Genomic DNA, 24,693 nt, shown 5'->3' on the forward strand with positions numbered 1-24,693 from the left:
AAACAAACAGGTCAGCAATGACAGGCAATCCAAAGAACTTATGGTAGGACCAGAGAAAATCACATGGAAGGCATTCAAGGATGTTGTTGAAAATTTTCTTGGTAACTACAGAGCACCAAACTACATGCAGCTGGTTGATAAAATGCTTCAAGCATGCAGAACCATGAAATGCAGCATGTCACTAAAGATACACTTCCTGCATTTCCATTTAGATGTCTTCCCTGCAGATCTTGGTGTTGTCAGTAATGACTGCGGTGAAAGGTTTCACCAGATCACTTCGGTCATGAGAAATGGTATCGGGGCAACTGGAATCCAATGCAGCTGATTATTGTTGGGACACTTAAATGAGAAGCCTCAGGCATGGAGTACAAATGAAAATCATCAACAAAACATTTTAGCTGAGTTCAACTGTTGCAAAGCATCAGCGCAGTTATGTAAGCACATTACAGAAACATAAAAAACCTACAGCACAATACAGGCCCTTTGGCCCACAACACTGTGCTGAACAGAATTACCTCAGGTTACCCATAGCCCTCTGAGATGCCCAAGGTCATGCACCAGCTGGACACAGGAGATGAAGTCCCTTTCATTCTGGTACGGAGTGAAGTAGATAGATAAATCATGCCCACCAAGCAACTTTCATGCAACTTGTAACCCTAACAAAGCTGTGGGTGCTTTCTTCCTCTGGGGATCTCTGGCAAAGGAGTTGGATATATAGTCAATAATAAATATTAAATATATTAATAAATGTTAGGTGTTCTTTGCTGTTCCTGGGTACAGGACATAGGAAAAAAATTAGGCCAATCAGCCCATTGAGTCAGCTCTGCCAATCTGTCATGGCTGATTTATTATTGCTCTCAACCCCATTTTCTTGCCTTCTTCCCATAATCTCTGATGCCCTGACTAACCAAGAACCTATCAACCACCATTTTAAATATTCTCAATGGCTTGGCCTTCACAGCCATCCATGGCAATTAATTCCAACAATTCACAAACTGCTGGCTAAAAAATTTTGTCTTCATCTCTGTCAATGGATGTCCCTCTATTCTGAGGCTGTGCCCTCTGGTCTTAGACTCACGCACTATAGGAAACATTCGCTTCACATCCACTCTTTCTAGGCTTTTCAATGTTCAATAGATTTCATTGAGAACCCCTCCCCCTCATTCTTCTAAACTCCAGCGAGCATGAAACGCTCCTCACATTTAACCTTTCATTCCCGGAATCATTCTTATGAACCCCCACTGGACCCTCTCCAATGTCAGCACATCTTTTCTTAGATAAAGGGCCCAAAACTGGTTATTATACTCCAAGAGCAGTCTTGTCAATGTATAAAGCCTCAGCATCACATCCTTGTTCTTATATTCTCGTTCCCTTGAAATAAATGCTAACATTGCATTTGCCTTCCTTACCAACAACTCAACCTGCAGTTAATCTTTAGGGAATCCTGCACACAGACTCCGAAATTTTTGGATCTTTTTCCCCAATAAGAAAATAGTTTACACCTTTATCCTTTCTACCTTGGTGCATGACCATACACTTCCCTACACTATATTCAATCTGCCACTTCTTTGCCCATTCTCCCAATCTATGCAAGTCTTTCTGCACACTCCCTGCTTCCCCAGCTCTACCTGTCCCTCCACCTATCTTTGTATTGTCTGCAAACTTGGCCACAAAGCCACAATTCTGTCATCCAAATTGTTGACATATAACATGAAAGGAAGCAGTCCCTATACCGACCCCTGCAGAACACCACTAATCACCGAGCCAACCAGAGTAAGCTGACTTTATTCCTAATATTTACCTCCTGCCAGTCAGCAAATCTTCTGTCCATGCTCGTATTATTTCCTGTATTCTTCTCATCTTGCTAAGCAGCCTCATGTGTGTCATCTTCTCAAAAGCCTTCTAAAAATCCAAGTAAACAACATGCACTGACTTTTTGTCTATGCTGTTCGTTATTTCCTCAAAGAATTCCAACAGATTTGCCAGGTGAGATTTCCCCTTAAGAAAAAACTATGCTAACTCTGGACTACTTTACCATGCGCCTCCCGGTACTCCAAGGCCGCATCCTTAATAATGGGCTCCAATATCTTCCCAACCACTAAAATCAGGCTAACTGGCCTATGATATCCTTTTTTACATCCTCCTTGGAAGGAGGAGTGACATTTGCAACTTTCCAGTCCTCCAGACCCAATCCAGAATCTAGTGATTCTTGAAAGATTATTACTAATGCCTCCACAATCTCTTCAAAACCGTGGAGTGCAGACCACCTGATCCAGGTGATTTATCAACTTTCAGACCTTTCAGCTTTCCAAGCACCACCTCCTTAGTCAAAACAACTGCACTCACTTCTGTCTCCTTGACACTCTCAAATTTCTGGCAACTTGCTAGCGTCTTCCACAGTGAAGACTGACTGAAAGTACTTTTCAGTTCATCTGCAATTTCTTTGATTTCATTACTACCTTGTCTTTCATTTCATTACTACCTCTCCAGCAGTCTGATAACCACTTACCTCTTTTTCACTCTTAATATATCTGTAAATAAAGCTTTTGGTATTCTCTTTGATATTATTGGCTAGCTAACCTTCATACAACCTGTCAACAACTTGTCTCTGAATGTGAACAAAACAAAAGAGATGGTTTTTGACTTCAGGAGGGCACGGAGCAACCACTCCCTGCTGAACATCGACGGCTCCTTGGTAGAGATTGTTAAGAGCAACAAATTTCTTGGAATTCACTTGGCAGAGAATCTCACCTGGTCCCTCAACACCAGCTCCATAGCAAAGAAAGCCCAGCAGCATCTCTACTTTCTGTGAAGGCTGAGGAAAGTCCATCATCCTCACCACATTCTACAGAGGTTGTATTGAGAGCATCCTGAGCAGCTGTATCATTGCCTGGTTTGGAAATTGCACCATCTCGAATCACAAGACCCTGCAGCGGATAGTGAGGTCAGCTGAGATCATCGGGGTCTCTCTTCCCTCCATTACAGACATTTACACCACACACTGCATTTGCAAAGCAAACAGCATTATGAAGGACCCCACGCACCCTCATACAAACTCTTCTCCCTCCTGCCATCTGGGAAAAGGCACCAAAGCATTCGGGCACTCATGACTAGACTTCTTAACAGTTTCTTCCCCCAAGCCATCAGGCTCTTCAATACCCAGAATCTGGACTGACACCAACTTACTGCCCTCTACTATTGTCTACCAACTTGTGCCTATTGTCTTGTTTATTATTTATTATAATGCCTGCACTGTTTTGTGCACTTTATGCAGTCCTGGGTACGTCTGCAGTCTAGTGAAGTTTTATGTTGTTTTTACATAGTTCAGTGTAGTTTTTGTATTGTTTCATGTAGCACTATGGTCCTGAAAAACGTTGTCTCATTTTTACTGTGTACTGCATCAACAGTTACAGTCAAAATGACAATAAAAAGTGACTTGACTGGACTTGATATTTCGTCCTTTCCCTTCATATGTTTTTTTTAATGTTTTCTGTTGGTTTTTAAAAGCTTTCAAATCCTCTAACTGCCCACTAATTTTTGCTCTATTATATGCCCTCTCTTTTGCTTTTATGCTCTTTTTGACTTCCCTTGTTTACCACAGTTGCCTCATTCTCCAATTAGAATACATCTAATTTTTTCCAGACAGTAGATAGGATTACATTCAAATTTTCTGCTTTTAAAATTCAGGACAGGAGTAGACCAGCTGATCTTCAAGCTTAGTCAGCCATTGATCAAGATCATGGGTAGAGCTTCATTTTAGCTGCATGTATCTGCACTATCCCCAAATCCCTTCACATCCCCAATATCCAGAAATGTAATGATCCCAATTTTTAATTGACTTCATGACTCCTCTTTCAGCATAGCAAATTCTAAAACCTTGTCACCTGCATTTTTTTTTGGGTACCAAATGGTCTGCTCTTGATTCTGAGACTTTGTTCCCAACTCCTTTGCCAAGGCTAGTAACTCGTTGAGTCCACCTTGTCAACCCCTGTAATTTTTAAAGATTCAATGAATTCGTCTCTCTTTTAATAAAACTAGGGAATGCAGGCCTCTCTGCATGTTACAGACTGACAACTAGGTCTGATAAACCCATTTCATTTCTTCTGTGTTCTGAATAGGGAGACTAAAATGGTAGGCAGTATTCCACAATGTGCATCTTTCAGGTATATTAAGAGGAGTACTGACAAGGGGTCTTATTAAAGAGAGCTAAAATGTTCAGATCCAAGTCACTCTACAAAGGATTCATGTGTCAATGATCCAGCATTATTAACTGCCAAAAATCGCCACTTTGTTTTTGTTACATAGTAGGTTCCAGTTAATTGGGATACATTGGGACTGGAACATTTTGGCCCAATTAAGTGGCTGCCCCAAATAGCTGAAGTTTCATGGAAATACTTAAGGTATAAAAAGACAAACTGAGTAACAAATTATGTATTTAAATGAAATACGGAACAAAATAGAGCACTACCAACACTGCTACAATACTATAAACTCTATTAGTTCCTCCTATATTATTAACAGACGAATTTATCCAGTGTATGCATTGAACAAAATCAGTGCAGATAATGAACTGCCTTCAGACAATGTTATTGGTGATTACATCCTTCATTTTCATTGTAACATTCAAAATGAGTGTCGATATCTCAATTCTTAGTAGTCCCTGACTTGCTGAGGAGGTGAAATCATCTCATTTTCACTCCTGGCCATTTCTGGCCTCCCCAAGCCTGAATGTTTGAAACTGCAATGAGCAAAACAGTTTGGAATTATCTTACTGCTTATTTCACACCAGCTATTAGTGACAAAAATCACTGCTTTTTGAACACACTCACACACAACTGACACTATTTAAAAACTCTTTGCTCTAAGCACGGTATAGCGTGTAACAGCCACATAAATGCGTGCAACTAACACTGGTTAGAGCCTGTTCGGCAATAGTCTCCTACCCCAGTTGGGGTACAGTGTCCCAAATAAACAGGGAACCCTGGCAATTTTCATGATTAGTTTTCAGTCTTTGAGAATTCTCCCAAATAAGTGGATGCCCCAATTAATCAAAAGCCCCATTATCCAGAATCATCTGTAGTTGCAAAGTTGTCCCGATCCCCAGTCTTGTCAGCGTTCCAAGGTCAATCACTACCTTGATTTCAAAGGCAGATGCACTTGCTTGAAGGCATGAGTTAAGCTCTTCTATCTGTAGTTGGATATTTAGTGAAGGATGTGCTTGGTATTGTGTTCAGGTTGTTGTTCATGATACACAGTACCCCGTGGATGCCCAGTTTGGAGCTGCCAGATCTGTTATTAATCTTATTTTGCACCATTACTTTACAAAAAACGCAAGGAATATGTCCTGTATGTGAAGATAGAATTCTGTATCCATATAGGCTATACATTGGTCACTTCTAACAATGCAAATTGCAGATAGATCTGCCACAGAGATAGGAGAGGGCAAGGTTAAGTAGATTTATCCCTTGTGTTGATTCAGTCACTCTGTACAACTCACACAGTTTGAAAGTGCAGTGACAGTATAACAAATCCACACTTGGCAATTTTTCTGAACTGCCGGCCTAGTGTGTTTGAGGTATCCGTGTTACTTTCATAGCCTCTAAGTGTTGCTGAACATAGATAAACACATTCATAAGTGGTAATCAGTAGGTAGTAATCAAAAGGAGGTTTGCTTCCCTTCCAGGGACTTAATGTCATGGACTATGATATTGAGGATTGTCAGGGCTTGTATGCCCTGTTGGGTCTGTAATACCGGAAGCTAACATGTCTGGAAGGCAAGAATCTGTAGGACTTAGTCTATTAGTTGAGCAGACTGACTTGTTCATTCACTAAGTCAGTGAGGTTGGCTGACAGCCACTGTTCCTCTGCCTGCTCCTATGATACTCTCCCACGCACAGATTTTGTTCATTTCTACTTACGAACAGTTTTCATGATTGGAACCCTGATGTAACACCGTAAGGCATCGGAGCAGAATTAAGCCACGTTCACTTCATCTAGTCCTTTCAATATTCAATAGGTTTCAATGAGACCTTGCCACTGCCCCCACCCCACCACATTATTCTATATTTGAGCAAATACGGGCCCAGGGCCATCAAATTTTCCTCAAACATTAACCCTTTCGTTCCTGGGATCGTTCCTGTGAACCTCCTCTGGCTCTCTCCAATGCCAGCACATCCTTTTTTAGGTAACAGTCCCAAATCTGCTTAGAACACTTACTTTCAAGTAGTTTAACTGCCATAGCTGCTGTTCTGGGAATTAAACTTGAACAGTTGCTTCAGTAATTAAACAGCTATGACACAACTATAAGTTTTCGATGCAGTTGGAGAAGGTTCACTAGGATGATCCTGGGCTGAAGGGGTTGACTTATGAAGAAGGATTACTCATGCATCCTTAGCAAATTGGAATTTGACTCGGTCACAGAGTTCTATAACATGGCAACAGGCCTTTTGGCCCAACTGGTCCATGTGAACCAAGAAGCTCATCTAAGCTAGTTCCATTTGCCTGCTTTTGGCCCATGTCCTGCTAAACCTTTCATCCATACATCTCTCTAGATGGAATATACCCATCCAGATTGATTGCCCAGTTAATATGGAAAATGGGAATTTCTTTCCTCAGTCTTTGGAATTTGTGGTCCCAGAGTACTGAGATTCGGTCTACAGGGCAATGAGGTGTTATGAGGAACAGGCGGCAAAATGCAGCTGAGGCCAGGATCAACTGGCAGATAAAACTTGAATGGTTGTCTGTCCTACTTCTATTATTCCCTATATCCACACATTCTTGTAGCAAATTGCAATGTCATTAGATACTGTATATGGTGCCACCGCTTATGATATAGTAATTTTATGACTTTGCATTGTACTACTGCAGCAAAACAACAAATTTCATGTCATATAAGACAGTGATAATAAACCTGATTGTGATTCTGCTGCCATTATCCATGAGTCCTTCTCACTCTGAGACAAAGCACTATCTAGCACCATCTCGTGGTAATGTATTTGTCAGCACCAGAAATTCAGCTTACACATAGCTCAGAAGTACGCTTAACCTGATTAATCATAAACACAAATTAATTGTGACATTAATTAAAGCAAGGACAGTTCAGAAGGTAGCATAGCACAACATGATATCAAAATGTGCATTGGTGATATTGGTTGTCATTGTTGTTGCCTCTCAGTTCCAGTGACCTGGTCAACGGGTGCTGTCTGTATAAAGTTTGCACATTCTTTCCTTGACTAAATGGGTTTCTTCTCAGTATACCATTTTCATCCCACCTCCCAAAGATCTGCTGAAAGTTTAATTGGCTACAATAAATTCACCATTATTATAACTTACTAGCAAAAATATTCAATATGAGTTGAAATTTAACAATCGACTAAAAAAAATTGACACTGTACAGTCAGTTATTGAAACAAGTTGGAAAGCATTTGAGATTTACTACCATGCTCTCTAGATGGGGAGGCATTAGCCGTACAGAGTTGAGAGATACAATTCCAGGTGAAAAGCGGTGCAATAAGTAATTTCTTTCAAAACAAGTGTGAACAACATGCATTCATTACAGAATGTGCTGAGAGTGCAGAATAAAAATAGAAATCAGTTACTGTTTGGGCAAGCATAAACTAATAAACAGAAAGTAGTACAGAATATTTAAAGGTAAACTGCATTCCATGAATTTTATCCAATTCATTTACCTAATGGAAATATGATGAAAACTGATGTCACTTTATGTATTTTCAAAAGCACTTAAATCATTAGCAAACATAAAACCCATGGGATTGAAGGGATAGTGGACTATGGATTGTAAATTAGTTAATTGACAGAATAGCTTAAACAGTTTAAAAAATGTATGAATTTAGAGGATTAAGGAACAATGAGACTTTTGAGTTTTTAAAGTAATTTTGGAAGTCAGATGGAGGTCTTTTTTAAAATGAGGCTTTTGTTTTCATTAATGGATCTTTACAGTGTAGAAGAAAACAAGATATGTTTCAGGATGTATATTGTATAAATTTCTTTGATGTTAAATGTATTTTTGAAACCTATTAATAGAACATAGAATAGTACAGCACAGTACAGGCCCTTCAGCCCACAATGTTGTGCCGACCCTTAAACCCTGCCTCCCGTATAACCCCCCCCCCCCCCCGCCACCTTAAATTCCTCCATATTCCTGTCTAGTAGTCTCTTAAACTTAACCTTCACAAAATGCTGTTAAGACTCTGGCATTCAGTTCTGGGCACCACACTTAAGAATGTCAAGGCTTTGGAGAGGATACAAAAGAGGCTTAGTAGAATAGTACCAGGAACGAATAACTTCATTTACCTGGTGAATGGTTTATTTTCTTTATAGATAGTGAATGGGTGATTTGATAGTTGTGTCAAAATCTTGCTTGGTTATGAAAGTAAGGAGACCTGGCATACAGTGATAAAAGAGGCAATAACCAGAAGTGACATGTCAGGTTTTTGAATTGGGCAGAATTAGAAAGTTTATTTTTAGTACAGCAGTGTGAAAAGATGCTGGAAGTAATACCTTTGAAACTTAGATAACATTTGAAATGTAAATGATTTGAAGGCAATAGGATATGGGAGTGAGACATGAAAGGGGTGGATGTGGAATTACTTTAAAGACTACCAAAAGGACACGTACAACAGTGCAAAACATCCCTTTTGCTACATGGTTATATGATACTGTGGGCGCATGTTTCCTTCTGAATACACATTGTATTTTTGTAACTTTAAAAAAATGTTTTGTTCCTTCTAGATTGGTCGAAGAATTCATGTTACTGGCAAACATGGCTGTAGCCCACAGCATCTACAATTTATTTCCAGAGCAAGCTTTGCTACGTCGCCATCCGCCACCTCAAACAAAAATGCTCGATGATCTTATGAAGTTGTGTGATCAGCTGGGACTTGAAATCGACTTCAGCTCTGCAGGCACATTGCATGTAAGTTTTGAGAAAATATTATATCTCTGTTTTCAAGTGTCTTTATGAATGAGATAAGGTTGCCAGGCCTGATCTAAGATATTTCTGATTATCTGGTCAAATGACACCTATATAAGTGGTGTATTGGTAGCTATATAGTTTTTAATGTAACCTAACAGTGCAATCTTTGGTCCTGATATCAAAGTTCAAACATTGTTAAAATACTGAGGAAATGGCATTTTCTTTAAAAATTAAAGACAGTTTGCATCTCATTCCATAAGAGCAGTATTAATTTTTTTTTATTTTAACTGGAGTTGTATACACTGAAGTGAACATTAGCTGTTTAATAATGCTTAAAGATGTTTAATGCATGGTGATGATTATACTGAAAGTTAAACATTCAGATGAAGAATTGATTATGATTGAATACATAAAGGTGAGTCAGAATGGGAGTATACTGATGAGCATGAACATGTATGTAGATAAAAATGAAAAAAGGTTTAAGTGTCCTTGACCTGTTCAAACTGCTTAATGTTTATAGCTACTAGATTGGATCACCGCCTATATTCAAACCGCCACCACCCACCCCACTCCACCCTATCTTTTCTCGCAAATGCAATTACTGAATAGAAGGAAAGAAATCAAAAAAAAGGAAGACCGACATAATACCATTTCTGTCTCTTTCAGAATATCACAAAGTACTTAACACAAGTGAAGTACATATCAGTCAATAATGGATCGAATGAGGAAAACCACAGCTGCCTATCTGTTGCAATGAGCCCCCATAGATATTAATTAAAGGAGGTACTAATAATCTGCTTTAATGATATCAAATTTGGGATAAATGTTGATCTAGATACCAAAGATAGCATACCTGCTGCTCTTTAAAACAGTGCCATTTTTTTCACCTTGTAGAATAAACAAGGCAAATGCTTAATTGTCTCATTGAAAAAGATGACAGCTCCAGTAGTGTAGCTCACCCTTAATGCACTGATATTGGACTGGAAGAGCTTCTTGAGCCCAAGCACCTCTGATTCAGAGGTGTGGGTACTACCTGCTGAGAGGCACAGCTGACATAGAAGAAAAGTTCGTGTTCTGGTGGAAGCGCAAAGTTTTAGAAGGCATGAATTGATGTTAAAGAGACAAAGAAAAAAACTGGGTACAGAGAAGGTGTAAATAAAATAATTTTTTTCCTTGTTGCTTGCAAAACAGATGAGCTTAAATAAAACACTAGGAACAGATCAATATTCTGTCGCCAGGAAAGAAGTTCTGACCCATATGTGTGCCCGACCAATGCAGGTAGGTGACATCAATATTTTATAGAAATCTCTTTATACAAAATACTCTTTAGTTTACCAACAATAGTATGGATGAGCCTAAATTTCATGAAGATTTGCTTGAACTCTAGCAAATGATTATCCATTTAACAGTAATGTTAATTATAACCAGACTTTGCATATATACATACTTATCAAAATATCATGAAACATTCTGCTTAAATATAGATTTATTTTGTAAAAAGATTGTTTGATTAAAAAAAAGCATTCTGCTGTATCATTTGTTGAAGGGTGATTATAAATGCCTGGTGTTGAGAATTATACTGCCCGCAAATTCTGTATGGCTTTTGGCTAATAATGCAAATTCTGCATCCCTACATATGAATGTTTTGTTTCAAAAATCAGGATTTTTTTTTCAAACAAATACATAAATTTATCACACCACATTTGAATATTGAAGGTACTAGATATTATAGTTATAATGTCTACCAAAGTTCATTATCATTCATCTACCAAAGTTCACTATCATTACTTTGTGACACAAGCGGAATTTTAGCATAAGAGGATTTAGAATGGAAATTCTGATTATTAATGATTCAATGCTCACTAATGTGATTCTATCTGAAGTATTTACCACTAACTTCAAGGGAGATTGCCAGAACTTATGTGAATTGCATGTTTTGATGTCCATTGATCCTGTTTATAGTTACTGTTCTATAGATTTGCTAAGTATACCCGCAGTAAAAGAATCTCAGGATTGAATCTGGTGACATGTATGTACTCTGATAATAAATCTTACTTTGAACGTTGAATTGAAGTTATTTTCAAACCAGTGCCTTCATAAAACATAATAACATTTTTGCAGTCAGATAAATAAAGACTGAATTTTCAGTCATGCACAAAAGCATAACAACTGCTTAACAAGCTATCTATTCAACAAAAATTGTGACAGTGACAGGAGTTTGAGAAATGAATAATTTTGCCACAGACATTGATGAATCATTGGGAATTTTATTAGCAGCAATAAACACAGTTGCCTCTCTGCATATTTTGGCCTGATATTTCCCTTTTGTGCTTCAGAATTTTAGTAGAGTTAAGGAAATGTTCATATGGTGGAAAACTTTAGTCAGATCATACTGGCTCAATCCAGAATCACTTCGCTCATTAACTCAATGTCTGTACTAAACTGATCTGGATGTGAAAGGACAATCAAAGCACTGATGCCTGCAGCATATTCTGAATATCTGCAGGGCATCCAGTGGTGTAGATTTATTTTACTAATAAAATATTTTTACTGTAAGTTATATTAGGCGCATTTTATTTTAAGTTGCAAAGGTAAATAGAAGGAATATTGCTTTTCTTAATGTCAGAATAGATACAAAATTATACAATCGTGTGGTAATTAAGATAACATATGATTTTGATTACATACCACTTCAAATGTGCCAAATTAGATTGGTTTATCAACAGTAAAACAATGAGTGGTATTTAGCACCTAGAATTCTTACAACTGAATCAGTTGATTTAAGGAGAAGCATGTGAAAGAACGAACTCCATTCCCCACAATCAACAGTGTTTGCAAAGTAACTTGAACAAATTATTTGATTTCCTTCAGAGACATTGTGAATCCGCATCCTTCCTCACTCCTTTCATTGTTCTCATCCTCCATAAAGGCAGTTAGACTAATGTGGTATATACCAGAATGATAAATTAATAAAGTTGAAATCTCTTTTGCAGTAACTCAATAGACCACTAGAAAATGATGCTGGAAAGGTAGTAATGGTTGACAAACTTATGTCTTTTGTGTTAGTCTTCAGTATGCCAGAAATCCAAGTGTGTCATGAGAGAGAAGTGACTGTAGTTGCTATTATTAAGGAGAAGGTGCTTGGGAAGCAGAAGGTCTGTAGGTCTGGACCAGGTAGACTATACCCCGGGTTCAGAAAGAGTTAGTTGAAGAGATTGTGGAGGGATTAGTAATAATCTTACAAGAATCACAAGATTCTGAAATGGTTCTAGGGGGCTGGAAAATTTGAAATGTCACTCTTTAAGAGGCGAAGGAGGAAGAAAAGAAAATTATAGGCCAGTTAACCTGATGTTAGTGATTGGGAAGATGCTGGAGACCATTATTAAGGAATTGGTTTCAGGGTACTTAGAGACACATGATAAAATAGGCCAAAGTCAGCATGGTTTTCTTCAGGGGAGATCTTGCCTGACAAATCTGTTGGAATTCTTTGAGGAAATAACAGGGAGGATAGACAAAGGAGAGTCAGTGGATGTAGCACACTTAGATTTTCAGAAGGCCTTCGACAAGGTGTCACACATGAGGCTGCTTAACAAGATAAGAACCCATGGTATTACAGGAAAGAACCCAGGTATTACTGGCATGGATAGCAGATTGGATGACTGGCAGGAGGTAAAGATTGGGAATAAAGGTGGCCTTTTCTGGCTGGCTGCTGGTGACCAGTGATGTTCTGTATGGGTTGGTATTGGGACCGCTTCTTTTCACATTATCTGTTAACAATTTGGATGACAGAATTGATGGCTTTCTGCCCAAGTCTAGAGATGATACAAAGACAGGTATAGGGGCAGGTATTGATGCAGAAGCAAGGAAGACTTGGATAGATTTGGGAGAATGGGCAAATAATTGACAGATGGAATATAATGCCATGAAGTGTATGGCCATGCACATTTGATAGAAGCAATAAAGGTGTAGGCTATTTTCTAAACAGGGAGAAAGTTCAAAAACCTGAGATGCAAGGGAACTTGGTAGTGGTTGTACAGGATTAGCTGAAGTTTACCTTGTAGATTGAGTTGGTGGTAAGGAAGGCAAGTGCAATTTTAGCATTCATTTTAATAGGACTAGAATATAAAAGCAAGGATCTAGTTCTAAGACTTTATAAGGCATTTGTCAGACTGCACATAGTGTTGGGAGCAGTTTTGGGCTCCTTATCTAAGGAAAGATTTGCTGATATTCGAGGGGTCACAGAAGGTTCATGAGAATGATTCTGGGAATGAAAGGATTTACGTGTGAGGGGTGTTTGATCGCTCTGAGCTTGAACTCACTAGAGTTTAGAAGAATGAAGGGGGGATTTCACTGAAGCCTATCAAATATGAAAGGCCTAGATAAAGTGGATATGGAGAGGACATTTCCTATAGTGAGGGACACTAGGATTAGAGGGCACAACCTCAGTTTAGAGGGACGTCCATTTAGAATGGAGATGAGGAGGAATTTCTTTAGCCAGAAGGCCAAGTCATTGGATATATTTAAAGTGGAGGTTGACAGGTTCTTGATTAGTTAGTACATCGAAGATTACAGAGAGAAGGCACGAGAATGGGGTTGAGAGAGATAATGAGCCATGATGAAATGGCACATCAGACTCAATGGGCTGAAGGGTCTAATTCTGCTCCCACGTTTTAATGTCTTATTATCTTCTTATTGTTAATTTTTCAGAATGCGTGATTTTGATTATGTACTATACTTCTTCAATAATTAATAATAGTGTGGTTCCCCATAATAACTGAATTTAAAAAATATTTTTCATGATCTACATGATTATAAGAATATTTATATTACTTGTTTAAATCTGTGTTCTTATCTATAGAAATTTTGAAAGTAAAATTCTCGTTACTTGAGCATATCAACTTGGAAAAATCTAGCTTGCTATCTTTTTGATCTATTGATTCAATGCAGCTTCAAAGGCAAAACTGGAACTATTTTTTGTGCATGTTAAAACTGGAAAAGTATTCATTTGGGTTTAATCTCTTCACAAAAGACCTAAAAATTTTTTGCATGATATAACTTGCTCTAAATCAGATTGTTTTTTCAGATCTTTAAACTGATTTAATTACTAAAAATACGAAGTATTCAGTTTGCATCTTTGTGCCTTTCTAATTTGATTTGATAAAATTGAATTTAAAGCATACAGTAAAATTAGAAATCAGGTTATAAATTCTATCAAGTTGGCTTAACCTCTTTCCAGATGGCACAGTATTTCTGCACTGGAGCCCTTCACGATGAAGCATTGTTCCGCCATTATGCACTCAATGTGCCTTTCTATACGCACTTCACTTCTCCTATTCGCCGTTACGCCGATATCATTGTTCACCGACTACTTGCTGCATCGATTGGTGAGTTGTACAGTCTTTGCTTCAGTTGAGTGTGTCTTGTGTGTGCTTGAGTATATGGTATGTGTATCAAATGTATTGTCATGAATTAACTGAAAAGAACAGATCTCTAAAGTTTATATTTAACAAAATTAGTATTTTTCCCAAGTCACTAACAACCATCGTCCCATCATCCTCTCTATAGCTTCTCTGTTCTGAACACTGAGGTTTATGGCACAGAAACAGGGCTAGTGGGCTGTTTATTCATGCTATCTAGATTACTCCATCACTCAGATATTCCTCCATAACTGTAAATTATGCTTCTTCAGGTACATTTTAATGGACTGATTCTGTTTCTACCTCCTCTGCCTTTTGAGATAAAGAATTCCAAACTCTCATTATTCTTGGTGATTTTATTTTTCTCAAGACTCCTCTGATCCTTCAATCAATTAACTTCAAACCATTAGTTACTGAATTCTCTCAAAAGAAAAATAGGCTCTTTCTGTTGTCTCCAATCCCTAAAGGTAGCAATAGAAATGCATCCTTAAGATCCTACAGCTCAAATACAAAGATCATCAACCTTCACAAGGGCAGTATCATCAGCACTGGAGCAGTCATCCTCATGTAACAAATATGCTCTAACCTGACACTGTGTATAAACTCCAGATTTTGAGCTGCCCTAACATGCCCTCTTTTCAAACAACACCCATAGTAAGAGCTTTTTTGGTGACCATTGAAGGAACTTCTAAGTAAAAAAGGTGTAGACATCTCAAGTTGCAGAGAGCAAGATATCAATTATCCTCAGACACCAAATCTGCTGTCAGGCATTGGCCTGCTTGAAGAAGGACTGTAACCTCAATAAAGAGAAAATGAAAGGAGGAAAGCAAACTTAGCCCCTGTAAACCAGGAAGCTAATCTTCAAGAAATGTTTACACCTTCTGCAGACTCCTGAATGATCTCAGAACCCATCAATAATTGTAGGCATCATCTTCATAAAACCATAAGACATGGGAGCAGAATTAGGTAATTCAGCACATCGTGTCTCCTTTTCAAATTGAGAGATGACTGAGAGCAAAGTAGTCTTAACCTCTATTTTGTACACCTCATTTAAATCTTCTCTCTTTCTTGTGTTTCAAAAATGAAACTGCGGTCAAATCAGTGCCCTTGTAACCAACAGTCCTCAAGTCCTGGCAACATTTTTTTTAAATCTTCATTTCGTTCCTTTAAGTGATATTACATACTTCCTGGTGTGTGTTGACTAGGTGTATGCAGTACTTAGTCTGTGGCATATCTGGTATCCTGGCATGATCTTCCTAATTTTTTTTGTGTGCGGCTTAGCCAATTAATGTATTTTCTTTGGTGTCTATTTACTTGTTGCACCTACTAGACTTTTAACTAAAACCAGGATGAGAAAGCGTATCACCCATCCTAACCACTCTGTGTTAGTTTCTTTTATCTTTGAGAATTGATTTTAAAGTTTTCTGACTTGTTATTAAAGCTCTCAATGGTCTGGGACCCGAGTACATTACAGAATCATTTTTGTTTTATAATTCTGCACAAATTCTCAGGTTTTCTTCCGCCAGTCTCTTAAGTTTAAACAATCTGCCTCAAAAAATAATAGCAGGTCAGCTTTTTTGACCTGCACTGCTAAATGGTGGAATGCAATACCTGGGGCGATAAGGGATACGAACTCAGCTTTTTAAAATGCCAGCTCAAAACCTACTTACTTAAACTTGATTTTAACTAATATCTTTTTGACTTCTATTTTCTCGTTTATTTTTATTTTATTTTTTTAAATTATTTTCATGTTTGCACTTCATTCCATTGTAAAGCACTTTGAACTGTGTCATTTGTATGAAAAGTGCTCCAAGAATAGGTTGTTATTATTATTACCGACAGGGATCTGAGGATGTGCAGTCCAAGATTCCTTTCATTTTCTACACTTCTTAAATTAGAGTGATTTACCATTTATTCCCTTGCCCTGTTTGCCTTCTCCAAATGCAGTACCTCACACAGATGCAGCTACAATTCCATTTGCAACTTTTGTGCCCACTTCACTGATCATACAGTTATACACCTGCAGCCAAGCTTCCATCCATCTGACTATACTGCCAGTTGGTATCATCAGTGAATATTCCTATTATCACCCTAAATTAAGTGTAATATCATTGAAGGGTCATCAGCCTGAAACATTACTTCTGCTTCTTCCTCACAGCTGCTGGCAAGGTTGACAATTCCAAACAGTTTCTATTTTTATTTCAGAGTGCTAGAATCCACAGAACTTTGCTTTTATCTCTTCCACATTTAAATTGTAATTTCAATTAATTGATGTTGAATATTTCAACATTTGAGAGTTGAATGTTTTTATATTCAACACAATTTATATTGCAACTGGATCCTCATTTCCTTTCACACCAAGCTATTCTCAATTTTTTTTGGATCAATGTCAGGTTCCTTGATATTTTACATCTGAAATATACTGGCATTGTTACACACTTGCAATTATTTGTAATATCATTTCCAAATCATTTCATTTGTTTGATTTCCTTTAGTCTTTGTAAGAAAAGAGTTGGATTTTGTTTCTGCTTTTGAGTGGATCATGGATCGAGTGCTCAATTTTATTCGAGCCTCTCCATATACAAGTCTTGTTTCACTTGGAACTGATATGCTGTGCAACAGCTACACTTTCCTTGACCACCTAGATCACAAACAATTATGCCTGAAAGTAGAGATCAGAAAATATATTTCTACAAATAATATTTTGCTTGATGGCCCTATCTATTACATATTTGCTTAAATCTTCTCTTAATATACTGGCTAAGTAAAATACATCTTGATAATGAAATAAACACTACCATAAGTTACAAAGCTAACGTCGAACATTTTTCCACTGGCAAACTGCTGATTTCATCTCATATCTTATTATCCATTAAACAAATTGTTCTCATTGTTTGATTTCTTAACTGACTGCAAGTGTCATGGAAATGCTAATTCAAAGTATAAATGTAACCATGTGCATATTTTATCAATTGAGGTGTGCATAATTATTTGAAAGACTGTACCAAATTATTACTCTTTATAAATGTCATTTTGTGGTACGATAGCCAGTGGAATAATTAGCTATTTTTATAAACAGCAGAAACCCCGATAATGAAGCTACTGTTGAGCATTTTAACATTATAATTGTTGATTTAAAACTGACTTTAATATTAGCTGATAACTGAATTATGTTTTTCTTTAGGTTCTGCTCAACAGGTTAGCCTTAATAAAAATGAAATTCAGAAACAAGCTGAACATTGCAATCAGAAAAAAAGTGCTTCGAAAAAAGTGCAAGAGCTTAGCACAGACATATTTTTCTCTGTTTTTGTGAAGGTAAGAATACCGGAATTACTTATTTGATGCCTCAGGCTGTTTTCTTAATGACAGTTGCAACAGGAACAGAGGAATAGGGAATCAACTCAGTATGAAGTCAACCTATCAAGAGAACATGTTCATGGAGCCAGGCCCAGGCAGCAATTGTTCTTTGAGCCTGGTCCATGTTAGTATTTGCTGACAGAAATGAGTACAGATTTGTCTTCTTGCCTTGTAATGTAGGCCCTGCCTAACAGCACCTGCTAATCATTGTGATTTCAGCTGCTGCATGCTGCAAGATGATTGTAGCCAGGGATAATACTATTAGTAATAAGACTCTGGTGTTGAAGGGTGACAGAACAGGATACATTTTTGGGAAGTAAAGTTAGAGAAAAGTTAGCAGAAACCACAAGCAGTTCCACTGGAAAAAAAGGGCAGAAACTGCATTGAGCAGTCAAAGTTTAATGCCATCTTTAGACTAAGTGTAGAGAAAATATGCAAGAGAGTCAAGTTGGACTGAGTCAGTTGAAGATGAAAATTAATACCAGGGAGTAATGAAAGTCTGATTCAGTTACACACCGTTGGTAGATCCAACCTCTGTATGTCTATTGTTTTTAATACATCATAAATGTAATTGCTGGGGATATTCACTCATTAGTCCCTATCACCAGCACTTGCAAGCATATGCTAACTATTTAAGGTAATGACTGCATCAGATCTCTCATCTCTGCTGTTCTTCAGGTTGTGGCATGTTGGACTTCCCCACCTTTTCTTACTCGTGTTGGTGCTATACCTTTAGCTCTGTAGGCCTTGAGTGCCTTCTCTGAACTTCACTATCCTTCTTCATATGTTATTATTGCTAAATATTTAGAAACATAGAAAACCTACAGCACAATACACAAAGTTGTGCCGAACATATCCCTACCTTAGAAATGACCAGACTTACCCATTCCCTCTATTTTTCTAAGCTCCATGTATCTATTCAAAAGTCTCTTAATAGACCCTATCGTATCCGCCTCCACCACCGTTGCCGGCAGCCCATTCCACACACTCACCACTGAGTTAAAAATTTACTTCTGACATCTCAAAAAGAAACTTACTCCTGACATCTCAAAAAAATTTCTTAGACCATCTTATCATTAGGATATTTAAAGTAGCCATACCAATTTGCTACATCAATGATGTCTGTTAGTTTAATTCTAACATTAATAGTTTACTTGTGTTTTTCGGGATATTGGATGATCCAGTTTATACGAAAGCAAGATGTTGATTAATCCACAAGCAAGAGAAAATCTGCAGATGCTGGAAATCCAAGCAACGCACACAAAATGCTAGAGGAACTCTGCAGGCCAAGCAGCACCTGTGGAAAAAGGCACAACTGACATTTCAGGCTGAGAACCTTTGGCTGGATGGTGTCCTGCCAAAGGGTCTCGACCTGAAAGTTCGACTGTACTTTTTTTCACATAGATGCTACTTGGCCTGCTGAGTTCCTCCTGCATTTTTATGTGTGTTATCTTGATTAATCCACTGTGCCCCAACTTTTAAATCTGCTTTTGCTAGTACTTGTTATATTCTAGCTAATAATGTTACAAATGTCCAGGACTGGACTTTCTACAGTAATAGACAGATCTTCCAAATATTTTGAACAGATTCAGAATTTCTCAGCCAATAGAACATGTTGGACAGGTTAAGGGCATGTAAGGGATTATGGAGGAGGCTAATGCACTGGGAATTGAGTTTTAGAGCATTCTGGATGGGCAGTTAAAGTCTTATTCTCTTAAGCCTCTCTCATCTATCCTGCTACTACCCTATACTAATTCTGATACTCTTATATTCCCTCGACTTAAGAATGATTTTCCAAGGTATTTTTCATTCTTAAGCATTCAAAACCACTTGTCAATAATCACAAATCACCATATTTTTTCCAAATGACCAGAATCACTTAAAGCCTGGAGATGCTTCCAGATCCCCACATCTGTCACAGAGTTGTCCAGCACAGAAATAGACTCCTTGACCTGCCACATCTATAGTTTTCAGTGCAAAAGTTTTCGGCACATACATATATAGTTAGGGTGTCTTGAGTTTTGCAGTGTCAACATGGAACAGAAAGTGAGTGTGTAAATCTGGCAGGAGCAAAGGATTTTGGGAGTGACAAGAGTGGAGTCCATGGGATGGGTGTGGGTCAGGTGGCAGAGTCATAGTTCTGGGGTTTGGGGGTTTAGTTAGTGTGGGTGCAGGAACACCCAGCCCTGAGGCACCAAGTAAGTTCATTTGATTCCAAACAATTAGTTTATTGATCATTACAGAATGTCCTTTTGGTGCTTCCCACTCACTCCCCTTTCCCATTCCCCTTTACCCAACTATGATTCCCTTCTCCCTGCCCCCTTCCCACAGAGACCCATATCAGAAACAGGTTTATCACCAATCACATATGTCGTGGCATTTGCTTTTTTTGTACAGTGCAATGCATAAAATTACTACAGTACTGTGCAAAAGTCTTAGGCACCCTAACTATGTGTTTGTGCCTAAGACTTTTGCACACACTGTATACCAACCTTTTTGTCCATTTATAGCTGTGGTTCCCAAAGTGGCCTATACTGCCCAGTCCTGGATGTGATAAAGATAAAAAGGGCAGTGGGAGGTGCTCAGTAGCCAGGGTGGGGGGAGGAGATATTCCAGGCTTTTTAATATCAGAAATGAATTACTTATTCCGAACGTTTGATCCTCAGTGCCTTATAGTTGATTACAGTGATCACATAGTCACGTCGTTCCTCTCAGACTTTGAAGTGCATTATAGCTGTTGAAAAGCAATGTGACACTTCTATCTTTGGTGTATAATGAGAAATCTGCACTGAAGAAATCCAGGCTTTGCCGGCACATTTTTGCTGTTCATTACTAGTGTTAGCTAGTATGATTCCCATACTCTTATCAGGCAATGACTCAGATGCTGTGAATTAGGTTATAGCTTTGAATGGAGTAAAGTTCAGAATCTGCCCTTTCAAATCGTCCTGGCAGCATTTCTCAAGTCCATAGCCCAACTAAGATATTGCTGCCCCACATTATGCATCTTTAGGCAAAGAGACAGATTTTGCCTAAGCTATGATGAGGTTGGACTTAACCTATAGTTAATTAACCATAGTCATTAATCCATCATTAACCCATCATGAAAATGTCTGCAGACCAAACAAAACAGAAGTGTAGACAGCATAGTGTGGAGTATCTGAAATATGGACTTATACCAGCACCAAACAATCAGTAGCCAATGTGTCTGTTGTGTGAAAAAAGGATTTTTTCAAATAAGGCAATTAAACATCCAGTCCCCTTTAACATTTGAAGAGAATATACTCTGATAAAGCAAAGAACTTTCAAGTCACTTAATGAAAAATTTAAAGAACTGAAAACACTTCAAAACATGCCTGCCAGCACTTCACAACAAAGCAGTAACACACAAAATGCTGGAGGAACTCTGCAAGCCAGGCAGCATCTATGGAAAAAAAAAGTACAGTGGACGTTTTGGGCCAAGACCCTTAAGCAGGACTGGAGAAAAACATGAGTAGATTTAAAAGGTTAGGGAGGGGAGAGAAAAACACAAGGTGATGAGTAAAACTGAGAGGTGGAGGGATTAAGTAAAGAGCTGGGAAATTGGTGAAAGAGATATAGGGCTGGAGAAGGGGGAGTCTGATAGGAGAGAACAGAAGGCCATGGAAGATAGAAAAAGGGGAAGAGCACCAGAGGGAGGCGATGGGCAGGTAAGGGGATAAGATGAGAGAGAAAAGGGGATGGGGAATGGTGAAAGAATGGGAAGGGGGACTTTACTGGAAGTTCGAGAAATCGATGTTCATACCATCAGGTTGGAGGCTACCCAGACGGAATATAAGGTGTTGTTCCTCCAACCTGAGTGCAGCCTTATTGCGCCAATAGAGGCGGCCATGGATTGACATATCAGAATGGGAAGTAGAATTAAAATGGATGGCCACTGGGAGATCCCGCTTCTTCTAGCGAAATGAATTTCCAGCATCTGCAGATTTTCTCTTGTTTGTGATTTGACAAAAAAACAGTGATGGTTTGCATGCTTCATACAACATTTCATTGCAAAATCTGGAAAGCCCAATGCAATTGCAGAAGAACTGATTCTGCCAGCAGTAAGGAAAGTTTTGCATAAGTCACCATACCCAAATCATTAAAGCAATTCCACTCAGCAACAACTCTGTTTGAAGGCAAATAGATGGAAGGCCTGAGAATGTGGACAACACATAATGCAATGGACTTAAGACAACAGAATTTGCTCTGCAATTGAATGAGTCAGCTTTGCCAGGCAATGAATCTTTGTTTCTTGGTTATATAAAAATTAAAGCATGGTTCAAAAGTTATTTTCAGGAGGACTAGAAACAGATGTGAAGGGGGAGTCAATATTTTGGATAGTTGGGCAATTTTTCAAAGAGAAGGCCATATTGCTCTCTAACGTTCCTGCTTGTGTAACAGATGGGGCACCATCAATAACAAGACGCCACCATGTTTTATTACTTTTCTGAAAAAAGCTGTTCCGAACTGTGTAATTCACAAAAAGCCATAGTGTTTGGTTGCACAAATCTTTAAATACTGTTATCACAGTGGTTATTAAAATTAAATCCCATGCTCTTAATTCAAGACTAAAGATTGTTCAATGTCTTTTCCAGTACACAAGTGTAAAAGGGAACAAAATAATTGTTCCTACAAATCCATTGCAGCACAACTGAAGCACAATAAGATAAAGAACACAATAATAAAAAACCACATTAGTACCTGTACATAAAATAGCATCTATACATAGAATGATTGTATATCCATCAAGTGACGCTAGACACAGGGGCATCTGTACGTAAGGTGACTGACAGGAAGTGATAAGGTAATGGTGGTTGAGGTTATGGAGAGTTGGATTAATGGGTGGAGATGTAGATCAGCCTTATTGCTTAGAGAAAGTAACTGATTTTGAGTCTGGTGACCCTGCTACATGGCCTATTCTTGAGTATTTAAGGAGCTTTGTATTGAGAATGATGAACAGTTCGGATGCTTGCTGTTACACACTGTATTGTCTATTCTGTTGTACATGATGTTTATTACAAATTATGATAAATTGCACATTCAGATAGAGATGTAATGTAGATTTTTACTCCTCATGCATGTGAAAGATGTAAGGGATAAAATCAATTCAATTCAATTCAGATGGCTCTTAAAAGGAATCTGCCTGAGACACTTTTATGTGCTTTTTTGAAACTGTAATGAAATTATTTGAAGACTGGAATGCTTCATTCAATAATCAAATCAAGAATATTAAGCATGACATTGCTTATTTGTCAGAATTATTTGCAAAGTTTAATGAAATCAATCTTCAATTGCAAGGATATGATGTGAATCTTATTAAAGTCAAACCAGTCATCTCCACACTTCTGTCCAGGTTAACCTTATTTAAGTGCAACATTGGCCAGTGTGACCTTTTCCGATTTCTGGGCCTCTGAGTTTTTACTTATTTATTGAAATACAGTACAGAATAGGTCCTTTCTGCCCTTTGAACTGCACTGCCCAGCAACCACTGATTTAACCCTAGCCTAATCATGGGACAATTTGGAATGACCAGTTAACTGACCAACCAGTAGGTCTTTGTACTGTGGGAGAAAACTGAAGCAGCTGGAGGGAACCCTTGCGGTCATGGGATCTGGTATGGGAGCCAAGGGGCAGTAACCCAAAAAAGCATGGGAACCACTGATCAACACTAATCCCATTTGTCCACATTAGACTGTAAGAATATAAAACTTAGGTGCAGAATTAGGCTACTCGGCCCATCAAGTCTGCTCCACTCTACCATCGTGGCAGATTTATTATCCCTCTCAACCCAATTCTGAAGCCTTCTTTCTGTAACCTTTTGCACTCTGACCAATGAAGGACCTCTCAACCTCCACTTTAAACGTACTCAATGACTTGACCACTCCAGCCATCAGTGGCAATGAATTCCACAGATTCACCACCCTCTGACTGAAGAAATTTTACCTCTTCTCTGTTCTGAATGGATGTTCCTCTATTCTGAAACAATATCCTCTGATCCTAGACTCCCACACTTCAGGAAAATTCCTCTCCACATCCACTCTATCTAGGCCTTTAAATTTTCGATAGATTTCAATAAGATCTCCCTTCATTCTTCTCAACTTCAGCAAGTACATGCCCAGAGGCTTTAAACACAGCTCATAGTCTAACTCTTTCATTCCCAGAATTATTTTTGTTCGCCTCCTCTGGACCCTCTCTAATGCCATCACATCTTTTCTAAGATAAAGGTTCTGAAACTGCTCATAGTACTCCAAGTGAGGTCTGATCGATGCCTTATAAAGCCTCAGCATTACACCTTTGTTCTTATAATCTAGTCCCCTGAAAATGAAAGTCAGTATTGTATTTTCCTTCTTTACTACTGACTCAACTTGTAAGTTAACCTTCAGGGAACCCTACACAGACTCAAAAGTTCCTTTGCACCTATATGATTTTTGAATTTACTCCCCATTTAGAAAAATACTCTACACTTTAATTCCTTCTACCAAAGTGCATGACCATGCACTTCTGTACACTATATTCCTTTAGCCACTTCCTTGCCCATTCTCCAAATCTATCTAAGGATTTTTGCCAAACTCCCTGGTCTGTCAACGCAACCTGCCCTTCCACCAATCTTTGTATCACCTGCAAGCTTGACCATAAAGCCATCATTTCTATCATCCAATTCATTGACACATAGATGAAAAGAAGCAGTCCTCACACTCTTTCTCCTTAGTAATAGCAACTACACTGACTTGATGGAAATGAGAAAGATTCTTTGGGTTTCAAAGTCAAGAGCTCTGGACACAGTGTTAAATAATAAGGAGTTTATTTACAAGGGGAGAAAAAGCTTGGGAGCAACACCAGTGGCTACAATATTCGCACAAGCGCACTTAGAACAGACGAGCGTGGGAAAAGTCAGGTCGGCAGTACAATACACAGGAACACCGTGTGGGGACAGAGTACAGGTACACATACAAGCAAGGAAAAAGT

At 38.4% G+C, this 24,693-nt stretch overlaps 1 protein-coding gene across 1 annotated transcript in view; it reads left to right on the plus strand.

Annotated features, from left to right (window-relative positions):
• The window catches only part of dis3l2 (DIS3 like 3'-5' exoribonuclease 2), a 307,738-nt gene that overhangs the window by 261,106 nt on the left and 21,939 nt on the right, over positions 1-24,693 (plus strand). Inside the window, exons 15-18 of the mRNA XM_059945389.1 lie at positions 8,752-8,935; positions 10,127-10,213; positions 14,172-14,319; positions 17,537-17,667. Of these exons, the coding sequence (XP_059801372.1) occupies positions 8,752-8,935; positions 10,127-10,213; positions 14,172-14,319; positions 17,537-17,667 (550 nt within the window). The remainder of the gene's footprint in view (positions 1-8,751; positions 8,936-10,126; positions 10,214-14,171; positions 14,320-17,536; positions 17,668-24,693) is intronic.

The sequence above is a fragment of the Hypanus sabinus genome, chromosome 2, assembly GCF_030144855.1.
Source record: "Hypanus sabinus isolate sHypSab1 chromosome 2, sHypSab1.hap1, whole genome shotgun sequence".
NCBI classification, from domain to species: Eukaryota; Metazoa; Chordata; class Chondrichthyes; order Myliobatiformes; family Dasyatidae; genus Hypanus; species Hypanus sabinus.